The 13224-nt window shown below is 32.5% G+C and overlaps 2 protein-coding genes across 2 annotated transcripts; one reads left to right on the forward strand and one right to left on the reverse strand.

Annotated features, from left to right (window-relative positions):
* Positions 1–6214: 6214 nt before the first annotated feature.
* LOC126682738 (nucleolar protein 12) lies at positions 6215–9340 on the forward strand. Its single transcript, XM_050378488.2, has 6 exons — positions 6215–7093; positions 7179–7237; positions 7404–7473; positions 7651–7776; positions 7896–8024; positions 8726–9340. Exons 1-6 carry the CDS (start codon positions 6536–6538, stop codon positions 9194–9196), a joined length of 1413 nt encoding a protein of 470 aa, XP_050234445.1. The 5' UTR covers positions 6215–6535; the 3' UTR covers positions 9197–9340.
* A 460-nt stretch (positions 9341–9800) lies between these two features.
* On the reverse strand, positions 9801–12297 carry LOC126682984 (uncharacterized membrane protein At4g09580). Its single transcript, XM_050378792.2, has 4 exons — positions 11948–12297; positions 10934–11204; positions 10689–10859; positions 9801–10320 (listed from the first exon to the last, which is right to left on the reverse strand). The coding sequence occupies exons 1-4, from the start codon at positions 12175–12177 to the stop codon at positions 10195–10197; spliced, it is 798 nt and encodes a 265-aa protein (XP_050234749.1). The 5' UTR covers positions 12178–12297; the 3' UTR covers positions 9801–10194.
* Between the last annotated feature and the right edge of the window lie 927 nt (positions 12298–13224).

Raw genomic sequence — 13224 nt, forward strand, 5'->3', positions numbered from 1 at the left:
AGACTATAGTTTGATATGGATTAGACAACAATTTTTAAACAAAATTTTCTTCCCCTCTCTAAATAAAAATTTGAAATCCTAACTTATGATTTTCTTCCAAATTCTTTCTTTAATAAACTTTAAAAATGTGTGTTTGATTCCTACCAATTAGAGAAGGTGACCTGATGTAATTACCCTGATCTAGGGTGTAAACGACCCGAGCTGAATTGGAGGACTAGTTCAAGCTCAAGCTCGAGTGTACTAAACAGTCTCGAGATTGAGCTCGACTGGGCTTAAAATTTTAATCACGAAGTCGAACAATATTCGAGCCACTATCTCTTGAGCTTGCTTGAATTTAATAAAAATAATATGAAAAAATAAATCTATTTTATGTATTTTAATTTTTTTCACTATATAATATATAATTTAATCAATTTATATGATGGCCACTCGAAAGTATAGATATAAAAAATTAATATAAATAAAAAAAATTATATAAAAAATTTATTTAGACTTGCGAGCTTCCCAAGTCTCAGTAATTGATATCGAACTCGGCTCGAGATGAAAATTGCATAGTTAATTTTTTCTAGCTGATCTTGAGTTTTTCTCGAGTCAATTAAGAAGAGAAAATGTCATCATAAAACTCAAAATCTGAAAACTTTACTTTAGTAACCCACAAAAATACTTTTTGCAAAAATCTCTCTTTTTTAAAAAGTCGTTTGCTAGCTGTACCTCATTTTAATTTTAGACCTATTTTACCCTTGACTTGGAAATTAGAGTTTATGGTACTGAAAGTGTCGGTTCAACAGGTGATGATATTTGCTCCGATCATGGTGGTTTGTGGTTCGATAAAAAATGGTCGGCGGTGGCTTGTCGGTCGGCCCGTGGTGGTTCCGCCATTGATTTCTACTTTGAATTTAATTTTGCTGTTTTCAATGTGATAACAGGTTTCAATTGATTTTAATTTTGCTTGTGATTTGCTGATGTTTTTTAATTATATTGGAGTTTTTGTTTATTGGTAGAGAGAGATTTGGAGTTCAAAAGATTTATAGAAACTGGCGGACTATTTTTTCCTTCCGGCTGCCGCTGCTCCATCCCTGCCGTCTCTACACCTAGGCAATTCATTAAAAAAATCTAAATTTTAGTGCCTTCTTTTAAAATAAAAAACCTAAATCTTGTGGGTTGCAACACTGGTTTATGAGTTTTTGATGATTTGGAAATTCTTTAGCCATCTTTTTATTTTGTTAAAAAATCTGTTTGAAACATGTTCTGTCTGTTCTAATGTGTTATTGTTCTGGTTTATATTTATAAGTGTTTGCGTGGAAAATTTCCAGACACGCGAATCTTTGAATTTATAATGGGTTCTTTATGGAAATATGCTTTAAACCGAAATTTAGTCAGAAAAGTGTGTTTTATGGTTAAAGACACTTAACCACGTGATCTAACAGTAATAATCTGGGAGCTATGAACTCAGGCGAGATTAATACTGAAAACTACTCCTAAATTAACCAACCGTGGAGGTTGGGGATAGAAAAGCACATGGCTTTGAAATTGTATTTGTTTGATTGATTTGAGTTGTAGTTAATACAAACCTAGAGCTAGCTATTTATAGGGGACAAACCCTAAAATAGAAAACCTAATCTAGTGAGACACAATCTCTTATTTAGATAATACTAAACTAAATAATTAAGATAATGGCTAAAAATAAGATAATGACTAAAAAAGATAACTATTAAGTTAAGATAGGAACAAAAGGATAGTTGATGGCTTTTGGGCTCAAAAAACCTGAATTAGCCCATATGAGCTCTTTTTGGGCCAGTGCAAACAATGCCCCCCACGTCTTTTTAGCTGAATGTCAAGTAAGGTGAGAAGACGTATTTTTATCGCGTGTCTTTGATCACCGAAGCAACCCTTACTTTTGAACTCTGAATCTCTTTTTAATCGCCATGTCACCATATTATCTTTTCCCATTCAACAAATAATTTACTTGGCCGATTCTCAATGTCACTGAACCACTTTCTTAACCCATTGAATCGACAATACTTGGACTCTTAAAATGCATTGATCGTCACTTGACCGATCAATTTAATTTTTAAAAATAACGTCATTGTTGATCGGCCACCTTCGCTTATTTAAAACGTTTTTAACTGATCACTTAACACAACATGAACCAATTTGTAATATTGTGATCGGCTTACTTTCAATTTTAAACGATCAACCTTTTCTTTTCCTTCGTGGTTGTTTTAAATAGATCGTCCAAAATTTAAAGCGAAACTTTTTATTATAAATCGGCTTAATCTGTTCTTTCATATATTGAATTTTTGACCGAAAATATAGTAAAAAATAAGTTGTACCTTGACTGAAAATTTCATTCCATTTTCCATGAATCATTGACCGCGACACATACCTTGGTAGATTCTTAACAATCAATTCGGCATGACTTATCAAGGCGAATGGTGATCGGCCTTGCCTCTCGGTGTTTTCATCATCAGCAATATCGGTTTGTACAAAATCCGATGGGATTTGACCCCTTAAAAGGAATGGAGATCGCCCATGCCCCCCAGTATCGTTGACTTGCCTAGAAATATCATCCTAGATATCATCAAGGTTAATACTAATATTAGGATCATCATTGATGCAAGCTTCTTCGGTCTCAGTATCACTAACGTCAAGATCGGCGTCGATGTCATCATCGGTGTGGATTTCATCAACAATATCAATCTCTTCAGTATAGATTAAAGAAAACTCGGTGATCTCGTAGTCATAGGCTGGCTCTTTGATCTGTTCGCCTCCTAACACCTTAGCAAGATTATTTATAGCCGAATTTAATTTATTAAAATCGGCCATGATCTCCCTTTGGATAGCAGCACGTTCGGCTCTCATATTCTCTATGATCGCCGATAGTTGACTCGAATAATAAGACATGATTTGATCAAAACTATGATCGCACCACAGCTTGCAAAGAGTCTGAATTTGACACATTCCTTCTTAAATGCAGTCCTTGTGTCGACCATAACACGTCCCCAGTGGAGTCGCCAAAAGATGTTTGCGTGGAAAATTTCCAGACACGCGAATCTTTGAATTTATAATGGGTTCTGTATGGAAGTATGCTTTAAACCGAAATTTAGTCAGAAAAGTGTGTTGTTTGGTTAAAGACACTTAACCACGTGATCTAACAGTAATAATCTGGGAGCTATGAACTCAGGCGAGATTAATACTGAAAACTACTCCTAAATTAACCAACCGTGGAGGTTGGGGATAGAAAAGCACAGGGCTTTAAAGTTGTATTTGTTTGATTGATTTGAGTTGTAGTTAATACAAACCTAAAGCTAGCTATTTATAGGGGACAAACCCTAACATAAAAAACATAATCTAGTGAGATACAATCTCTTATTTAGATAATACTAAACTAAATAATTAAGATAATGGCTAAAAATAAGATAATGACTAAAAAAGATAACTATTAAGCTAAGATAGGAACAAAAGGATAGTTGATGGCTTTTGTGCTCAAAAAACCTGAATTAGCCCATATGAGCTCTTTTTGGGCCAGTGCAAACAATAAGCATAGCATGTTTTCACATTATTTGTATTTGGACTAGGAATAAGGCATGGTAGAAGTCAGATGTTTGCTAAATTGATCTTCATTGATAGTTTGTGCTATTCTTTAGTCAAGCACTAATATACTGAATCTAGTTAAAGCTTCAGTTATAGCAATATATGTTTTTTATGTTCACAAGTCCTCCATTGTCTCATTGAAAAGAGTTGTGTTATTATTGTTTTTCTGAATGTTTAATGGTTATCAATTTCTTTTCAAATTCACCTTTTAGTTGCTTAATCAGCTATCATTAGTTAATTCCATATTTAGCTTTTAGTTTAAAAGACTTCTACTCAGGCTTGTTCTTTTATATTGAAATTGTTACTAGTTACACATAATCTGAATTAAATCTGTTGTTTTATTTGATTGAACTGACAAAGAATAAACTTGTATGCTTTTGTTAGCCGTGGGACTTGTTTTAAAAATCACAATCAAAAGTACCTCATCTATATTTGTCCATTTGGTTCAAATAATATTATCAAAAGGTTGCGTTGAAAAGAAGGCAATAATATTTAGATTTTTTCTGGGTATTATACTCTAGCAGACACAAGAAGAGACTGCTTGTATCTGGAAATCAAAAGGTGTTTATCTAATAAAATGAACTGAAAATTAGTGATTTATGTAAATAACATTTTATAGAAAGAGAATTTTGAGATTTGGTGTGATATACAAATTGAATATCTATTTTAAGTGAAATGTATTTGACAGTTTATAAAACAAAAAATCAACCAAATATGAACCTGATATAACCTTAATTTAAATTTAAATTAAATTTGTCTTACTGCTCTTTATAATCTTATCTGACATTTTATATAGAGATTTTTGAGATATACTATATTATAAGAATTGAATAACTCTTTTAATTGAAAGGTATTTGAGAGTTTATAAAATTAAAAATGAACATGATGTGAACCTAATATAAACCTATATCAAATGAACTATCTTAATTCAATTTTTAATAAAAACTTTCTTACTGCTCTTTACAATCTTAAATGACATTTTATATGAAGAGAATTTTGAGATTTAGTTATATACAAATTGAATATATTTTTTAAGTGAAATTTATTGGACAGTCTATATACCAAAAATCAACCTGATGTGAACCTATATTAACTGAACTATTTTGATTCGATTTTTAATCAAATTATCTTACTGCTCTTTATACTTTTAAAGAATTTTGAGATTTAGTATAATATACTAATTGAATATCTCTTTTAAATGAAATATATTTGACAAACTATAAAACCCAAAATCAACCTTATTTGAACCTATATCAATTGAACTAATTTAATCAAATTTTTCTTGGTGCTCTTTACAATTTTAAATGACATTTTATATATAGAGAATTTTGAGGTTTTATACGAATTGAATATCTTTTTTAAATAAAATGTATATGATAGTTTATAAAACCAAAAAGCAACCTGATATAAACTAGATATAAACCTATATCAACTAAACTACCTTAATCCATTTTTTTATAAAAAATTTCTTACTGCTCTTCACAATCTTATTTGATATTTTATATAGAGATAATTTTGAGATATAGTCTATTATCAGAATTGAATAAATGTTTTTAAGTGAAATGTATTGACAGTTTATAAAACTGAAAAACAACTTGATGTGAATCGTATGTGAACTTGAAATAATACTACATACTGAACTTTTTGGTCAACCTGACGTGAACCTGAAATAATATTACATATTAAATTTAAAGTAAAACAATTTAAACTAAATTTTAGTAAATTAATTATAAATTATAAATTAATTTTTTTCCGACAATTTTATTTTTGTATTATTAGAATATAATGTCTTTTAAAGATATGTGTAAATATAGATACAAACTTAAAGTAGCTCTTATATTGACAATTAGTATGTTATGATGAGATGTGAAAAAATTTGATTATTACAAATTTATAAAGGTGTCTACAAAACTTGAGAAAAAAAATACTTCTTTTATTTTCAGGAGAAATCATCGAGATAAATAGCTGATCAATAATATCAGTTTTAAACAAATAATAATCTTGTATTTTTTGACTTGTTTGCTTCCATTCACATTTTCAGGTAGGTGGATTTGACATCACTATCCTTGGATTGAAAGGTAAAACTAAATACAATCAAAAGATCAAAAAACAAATAAAAACACAACAAGTATCACATCTCTGCCATTAACTATTTTTCTCGTTTTCGGTTGATGCTACTCTTTGTTTTCAACAAAGTTACTCATCTTAACCCAATATTAATTGAAGAACAGTAGAGTCACTAAAATTCTTCACCGTCGCATTAGATTCTCAGTGATGCGAGATCTAAAACAACGGAACAGTATAGCCTCTTTACTCCCATTCAAAACCGGAAGATCAAAACGTCAGCAACTCGGAAAAGTGCAGATTATATTATATCAGTTTCACAGGCCGTCGTTGTGGATGATGCCGAAGTTGATTTTTCAAGAAGATGAGTATTGTCGTTGATGATGACAAAGAGTACAGTTAATTAGAAATTGAAGGTTAAAATTGTAATATTTAATTATAGAAACAGCAAAAATTGGGTTATGAGAGATTTGTGCAAACTTTTTTTTTTTTTTGGAGATTAGTGCTTATTAGTATTATTTTTTGAGATAAAAACAATAGAAGAGACATGTTTTAAGGAATTTATGTATAAAACCCAATTAAGAATAACTTACGAGTGACCCAACTCGTTTACACCCGTCCCCGGATTATCCATTTTACCAAAAATAGACAAAATAATTTGGGCCCTGTCCTTCTAAATCACCCGACCCGATCCATCTTTCCTTAATAGATCCGCGTCGTCTTCACCTGGAAATACAGATAAACTATTATTATTAGGGTTTGCAAACCTTATTACAGAACAAACTTATTCAGGCTATTCGAGATAAGCTATTATTATTAGGGTTTGCCAACATTATAATTATAGAATAAACTACTCAGGCAATTCAATTCGAGAGAGATGGCAAGCAATAACACCATCTTCAATACTCTATTCGGCGACGCCGATCAAAACTCAGCCGCCATTTCCTCAGCACTGTTCTCCGATAACAACCCTTTCAAAAGAAAATCTGAAGAACCCCATGATTCAATACCTCAAGAACCAGAAGTAAAAGTTACAAAATCCAATCAGAAACCCAAGAAATTAAAACCCCAGAAAGCTGACCCAATTGAGGAATTAAGCAATGGCAAGAAAAAGAAGAAGAAGAGGAAAAGAGACGATGTTGAGGGCGATTACGAGGCGAAAAAATACGGTTCTGTACCAGAATTAGCAGATGGGAATAATAATGTTGTTCACCCTCCTCCTGTTGTTGGGGAGAAGAGGAAAAAGGCGGAAAATGTCGAAGAAGATTTGTTGGTTTCGAAAGACGCGGAGGGTTTTGATGATGAAAGTAAGCTGTTGAGAACGGTGTTTGTTGGTAATTTGCCTCTGAAATTGAAGAAGAAGGCTTTAATGAAAGAGTTCACCCAATTTGGGGAGATTGAGTCTGTCAGGATTCGCTCCGTGCCCATTATGGATGTCGGTATTTTAGTTTGATTTTGTATTATTTGTTGATGTATGTGGGTTGTGATGTTTATCTTGACGTGTTTTTGTGCTTGTGCAGACTAAGATACCGCGAAAAGGGGCTGTTATACTGAAGAAAATCAATGATTCTGCTGATAGGTATTGACATTGTTGCGGTTTTTATGTACTTGACTTTCTGTATACTTTATGCTGTTTAGCCAATGGTATTTAGCTATAAGAGCTATAAATTTGTTATTTATGGTTGATGTTGTGTAGGATCTCTTCGTTTTTTTCCCGTTAATAATGCTACTTTCTTGTATTGCAGTGTACATGCTTACATCGTTTTCAATACAGAGCAATCCGCTGAAGCTGCTCTAGTCCATAATATGTCTGTGGTATGTTTTTGTTTTAAATTTGGCCAAGATTTTGAGTAAATTACAATTATTTATATTGTCCACACGTATTGACATGCAAACATTCACAAACAAACATTTGACTTAATTGTGCTTTAATGATTAGTGTAGAATTAATGAATGTGACCTATTATGCTTGTTTGCATCTATGAATATTAGGTCGGAGGAAATCACATTCGCGTTGACAGGGCCTGTCCACCTCGCAAGAAGTTGAAGGGTGATTCTATTCCACTCTACGACAGCAAAAGAACCATTTTTGTTGGTAACCTCCCATTCGATGTCAAGGTAATCACTAATCAGCATCCGTATATCTTTTCTTTGTCCATGTTACCTGTTTAAACGTCTTATTTTTCTATCCTCCTAGTTCTAATTTGGACTTGCCGCCTTTAATTTTATTTCTGCAGGATGAAGAAATTTATCAGCTTTTCTGTAGTATCAAAGATCTCAATGGTAGCATTGAAGCTGTTCGAGTTATTAGAGATACTCATCTAGGACTTGGAAAGGGTATTGCCTATGTATTACTTAAAACAAGGGTATGGTAACCTGTTCTCTAGCTCTTATTTATCACTTGCAATAAATTCTATGGGGATGCTCAGTTTTATCATATGTGATTATTGGAATGTTTCCTCTTTTCTACAATGTCATTTTTTTTCCTGTTGCAATTAGTTCAGCTGTTTCGATGCTTCACATTTTTGCATGTAAGCTTAGAACAAATTTGCCCTTTCAGAATATCGTTAAATTCAGTGCTTAGCAACTTTGGCAGATCTATTGATCTAACGACACTCTTTCCTTAATCGTCCTTTTTGTAGCTATTTACTAATACAAATTCTATTGAAGCTTGAAGCTGTAACCTTGAGCAATGAACAATTGCAATTTTTTGGTTGGAAAACAGTCTATTTGATGCATTTGATTGAAGAAGTCCTTGCTTCAGAACCATTTTATATGACCATCTTGGATCTAACAGTAGTGTATGAGGCAGCAGCAGAACAGCTTTTTCGAAATGACTGTTTTTTTTGTGTGGAGTCTATTCTGTTTTCTTGTATTATTTACTAAGTAATCCATGCAGGCAGAGCGAACTAGTTAATACAGTGTAGGCACAGGATTGAACTTGAGAATTCTTAGATGTATTTTTTTCGGCTGCAACTTCTCTAAAGTTGTATTATCTTCTTATACAGCATCGTTGTTTTATAATAACCCCTTCATTGTGTTGACTGTTGATTGTAATGATTTGCAGGAAGCTGCAAATTTGGTTTTGAGAAAGAAAAACTTGAAGATTAGAGAGCGAGAGCTGAGGTTATCTTATGCCAAGAAAGATTCTACTTCTACACCATTGAAAAGAAAACACGCTTTTTCTGCGGAGAAAGCTGGAATGCCAAACAAGAAATCGTCAATGGAATCTAGGACTCCTGACCGTAAAAATTGGTCAAATTCAAAGGCTTCTCTTTCCTACCAGGGTTTACGCGCTAGCAAATCTGGTTCAGAGAAGAAACTCTATCCAAAGAACAGCGGGGCTGGCAAGAGAAAATTGAACGGTCAGACAGGAGAAAAGCAGCGTCAGGAAAAGAGACCAGCTGTTGCTGCAAGAAATGCAAAAGCTAAAGCAAGAGATGGAAGTGCCGTAAAACATGGGCATAAGCGCAAGATGGATGGTCGGACTCCAGGGAGTTCCAACATGGAGAAGAAGACCAAAAGATTTAGAAAGTAAAACACCCAAATGAGACTTTGTACTATGTTATTTACGCAATTTTCAAGTCATCAGCTCATGAAATCTAGCTTTGATAAATCTTTGTACAACTATTATTTATTGGCTAATTTATTGATTTATAGAAGAGGGTAGTCTTAAAGGTAAGATCTCGACAATTTCATGCAATAACATTCAATCTTTGTTCAATTATACAGCTGTTGTTTGAGATGAAATTAAGTGCAGGCTTGAGACGATTTGTGCATGTTTTAACCATTGAAAAGAATTAAGGGAACTGATAAGGTTATATTTGGTTCATGAAATGAAATAAATACGTAATGGAATAGTTATTTTGAGTTATTAGAAGGAATGTTAATTTAACAATTATAGAATAAAAATGTCATAAAATAAGTATTCCACAAACTAAATTAAACATTTTATATAGAATAACTATTATATTCTTTACATACTTTATGAATTAAACATAACCTAAGTACCAAATTAAACATTTTATATGGGATGACTATCATCATCACAGTTGTTCAAAAACCGAATCAAATTGATATATCATATAACTCATTTGATAAATTTAGTTATAATATAAAGTAATAGAATAAAACTATTCTGGTTTCATTGCTAAAGTTGTTTTTCATTCATAAGATTAAAAACTGGTTATCATACACCATGTATGGTTAACAGAACACTGAAACCATAAGGTTTGCCATTACTACACTGATACAGAAAACTGAAGACGTAGCTACTCTAACTAGAAAATATACATTTTTCGACCACCCTCCATCCGAACAACTCCTAACAGCTCGCATAAGCCACGAAGAGAACTTGTCGATAGTTGAACCTTCTCGAGAAAAGCATCATTGACGTCTGCAGCATCAGCTATCAAGTCCGTAAACAGGAAGAGCTGCATATTGCATTTCTTTGAAGCTGATTTGCAAGAGATGAAGTTGCGCTTACACAGCTGCTCAAACACTGTGGATCATAAACAACTTCTTCTTTCTGTCCCATTATGGTTTACTCTTGGTCAACAATGTAGGGGTGATAGAGACAATTCCAATAAGGAATAGAGTGGCAACCGACTTGAAGTCGTATAAATCCCCCATCGTTTTCAATTCACCAAGAGCTATACCAGCCTGCACAACAATCAGCTTTGTCACACAAATTTTAATTAATACATATGAAAATCTACATCAGCATCTCCCTGAAACTAACTTTACAATTAGACTGACCAAAAGTTAGTCAATTATTCTTAATTTGATCAGAAATGTCTTCTGATTCACCGGTGGACCAGAGATGCGCGCACAGGATTTAGGGGGTCAATTGATAGTAATTAATATATTTCTAACTAATTTGATAATAAAGTTAATTTCCGTACTAATCGGACATCACGTACAAATTCAGGTGGAAAATTGATATTTAAGTCATTAGGTTAATAACAAAAACCTTGCTTATATTCAGCACTATAATAAGGTAAGCACTGCAGTAAGAATATTAAACTTACCTTGACAGTGACATAAGCTGCAGGAATGAGTCCGATAAAGGTTGCCAGGAAGAAAATATGATACGGAATATCAACTATTGGTGAAGCAACATTAATGAATGTATTTGGCAAAGTTGGTGTTAGTCTTAAGAAAAGCATGTAGTTTAACAAGCCATGTTTTCTTCTGGCTACCTGAAAAGAAAACGTATAAATTATCCCAATTAATTTGTCGATTCAACCTAGGAAAAAACAAAGCTGAGAATCACCTGCTCTTGGAAGAAATTCAGCTTGTCAGGCCACAAAGAGAATACAAGAGGCCGGCCTATAACTTTCGAAAGGAAATAGCAAGAAGAAGCACCAGCTGTAGCGGTGAACACAACCAAGGCCACACCTTTAAAAACCCCAAAAAGCGCACCAGCAAGCAATGACATAAAAACAGTCCCCGGAATCATAAAAGTTTGCATGAAGATGTAAACCACACAGTATCCCACAAGGACCTGTGCCGTGTAGTCACTTGTGTAGCTCTCAAGGTGATCTCTGCAAAAACAATAAAACATAAATATAAATAATGCATCACAGATTATAACTCAATCTATACATAACATAGAAAAAGAATCAGTTTTGTTTTTGTTTCTGAACGCTTCAAAAACTCCAAAAATAATATGTTTCGACTGTTAACAGTTGTGGCACTTAAAGAATCAGTTATGTCGCAATTTATGCCTACAAGTAATTATAATGGATTTACGGTTTATGCCATACAACGAGGCATTGCGTTCTACTGCAATAAGTAAGTATCTCTAAGCTAAAAGACTAATCTTCTGGCAAAGATAATAAAAATGAAAAAAATGGGTAACCAATTATCTGAAACCAATTTCACTTTAAGCTATTGATACCTGCATTGGAGGAATCCCAATGACAATCATACAATATATGGAGTACAGAAACTATATAAAACAATTATATCAAGCTTCAGCATGAACAATGTACAATCAAATACTCGAAATTCAACCACCACACACCACCAAAACCCAATTTTAAGCTATATAATAACAATACACAGATACAAATTTCTAATCCAAATCTAAACTTGCATGCAACCAAAAAATAAATTTTCTAATCCACATCTAAACTTGCATGTAACCCAAATCAATACCAATGAGCTACAGTTCAAATGGTATAAGCGTCGGACAACATTCTGCAAAAGTCGCGGGTTCAATTCCTCCCCGAAACGCTCGGTTTTTTCAATTATCAAAAGAAAAAGATTGGAAAAGCAACAAAACCTGAGGATTTGAAGATCTTGAAGGGTACGAGGGAGCTTAAGGAAGCTATAATCGGAAGGAGGCAGGGTTAAATAAACACCCAAGAGACCAAAAATGAAACCCAGAACGACAATTACAGCCACCGTCATCTCCCAAAAGCTCAAAGGAAACTTAGATGCTATTACATTAATCCGTTTGTTTTGACTGGTAATTGGGTCTGCTTGGGCGGTTCTAGGGTTTGCTGTCTCCATCTCCTTCTCTCAGATAATTTCTCTGGTTTTAATTTTGATGAGAGGAGATGAAAGAGAGGCCAAAGTTTTGAGCTTTCTTTGCTTTTTGGCAACTTCTCCTCCACTTCTCCTGCTCCTCTCTTCTTCTTATATTATTTTATTTATTTTTTTGTATATTTTAGAGAAATTAAAAAGAAAAAAAATAAAACAAGAGTATATTCTCTTGTGACTTGGGAGAGACTTTTTTATATCCATTAATTGATTAATCCATATAAAAAATTAAACTCCAAATTATTTTTAATTTTATATTATAATCAGAGACGGAACTAGAATAAGGTGTGGTGAGGCGATCGCTCCATCCCGGTTTTGAAATTTTAGAAATTCATAATTACCAAATAATTGTTTTAGAATCTAGTAATATTTTTTTAAAAGTTTGATCCAATTGACATGTCGTCTGAAAAAAAAAAAAAAAAAATAAATAAATAACGTATCGCTCGGTCTAAAAATTAACTGAAAAAAACAATCAATCATCATATTATTAGGTTTAAAAAATAGCCAAATGACATATCGAGTGATACTAACTTTTTTAATTCTGCCACTAATCATAATAAATTTATAGATCAATTATTATTAGTTTATAAAAATAATGGTTAATTGCAAATTAAATTAAAAATTTCAGCGTGATTTGCAATTAAACACGAATTTTAAGATTTGACAATGTCATTTATTAATTTTCATTTTTTAGCAAACCGAAACACTGACCAATCATATAATAGTAAAGATGTTGACGTGATTGTTTATTATAATGTCTATGTCAGCGTTTTTTTTAACTCAATGTTTTGACTTGTAAAATAAAAGTTGGTGACTAATATTGTCAAGTGTTAAAATTCACGTTATAATTGTAAATCTCGCTAGTTCGTAATTTAATTTGCAATTAACACTAAATATAATATTTGATTTTAACCATAATAATAAATAAAAACTAAAAAAACTATTTATGATCGTAACAAAATAAAGAGAATCAACTTTTATTATTATTATTATTATTAATTTATTTATTTATGTATT

The sequence above is a fragment of the Mercurialis annua genome, linkage group LG5, assembly GCF_937616625.2.
Source record: "Mercurialis annua linkage group LG5, ddMerAnnu1.2, whole genome shotgun sequence".
Classification (NCBI taxonomy): Eukaryota; Viridiplantae; Streptophyta; class Magnoliopsida; order Malpighiales; family Euphorbiaceae; genus Mercurialis; species Mercurialis annua.

Excerpts from the sequence above, each read along its gene's own strand:
- LOC126682738 (XM_050378488.2), top strand. The coding sequence starts at position 6,536 with ATGGCAAGCAATAACACCATCTTCAATACTCTATTCGGCGACGCCGAT. Across the intron at positions 7,474-7,650 it reads TAGTCCATAATATGTCTGTG|GTCGGAGGAAATCACATTCG; the intron begins GTATGTTTTTGT and ends TATGAATATTAG. Across the intron at positions 8,025-8,725 it reads ATGTATTACTTAAAACAAGG|GAAGCTGCAAATTTGGTTTT; the intron begins GTATGGTAACCT and ends AATGATTTGCAG.
- LOC126682984 (XM_050378792.2), bottom strand. The coding sequence starts at position 12,177 with ATGGAGACAGCAAACCCTAGAACCGCCCAAGCAGACCCAATTACCAGT. Across the intron at positions 10,860-10,933 it reads TGAATTTCTTCCAAGAGCAG|GTAGCCAGAAGAAAACATGG; the intron begins GTGATTCTCAGC and ends TTTTCTTTTCAG. Across the intron at positions 10,321-10,688 it reads CAGCTTATGTCACTGTCAAG|GCTGGTATAGCTCTTGGTGA; the intron begins GTAAGTTTAATA and ends ATTGTTGTGCAG.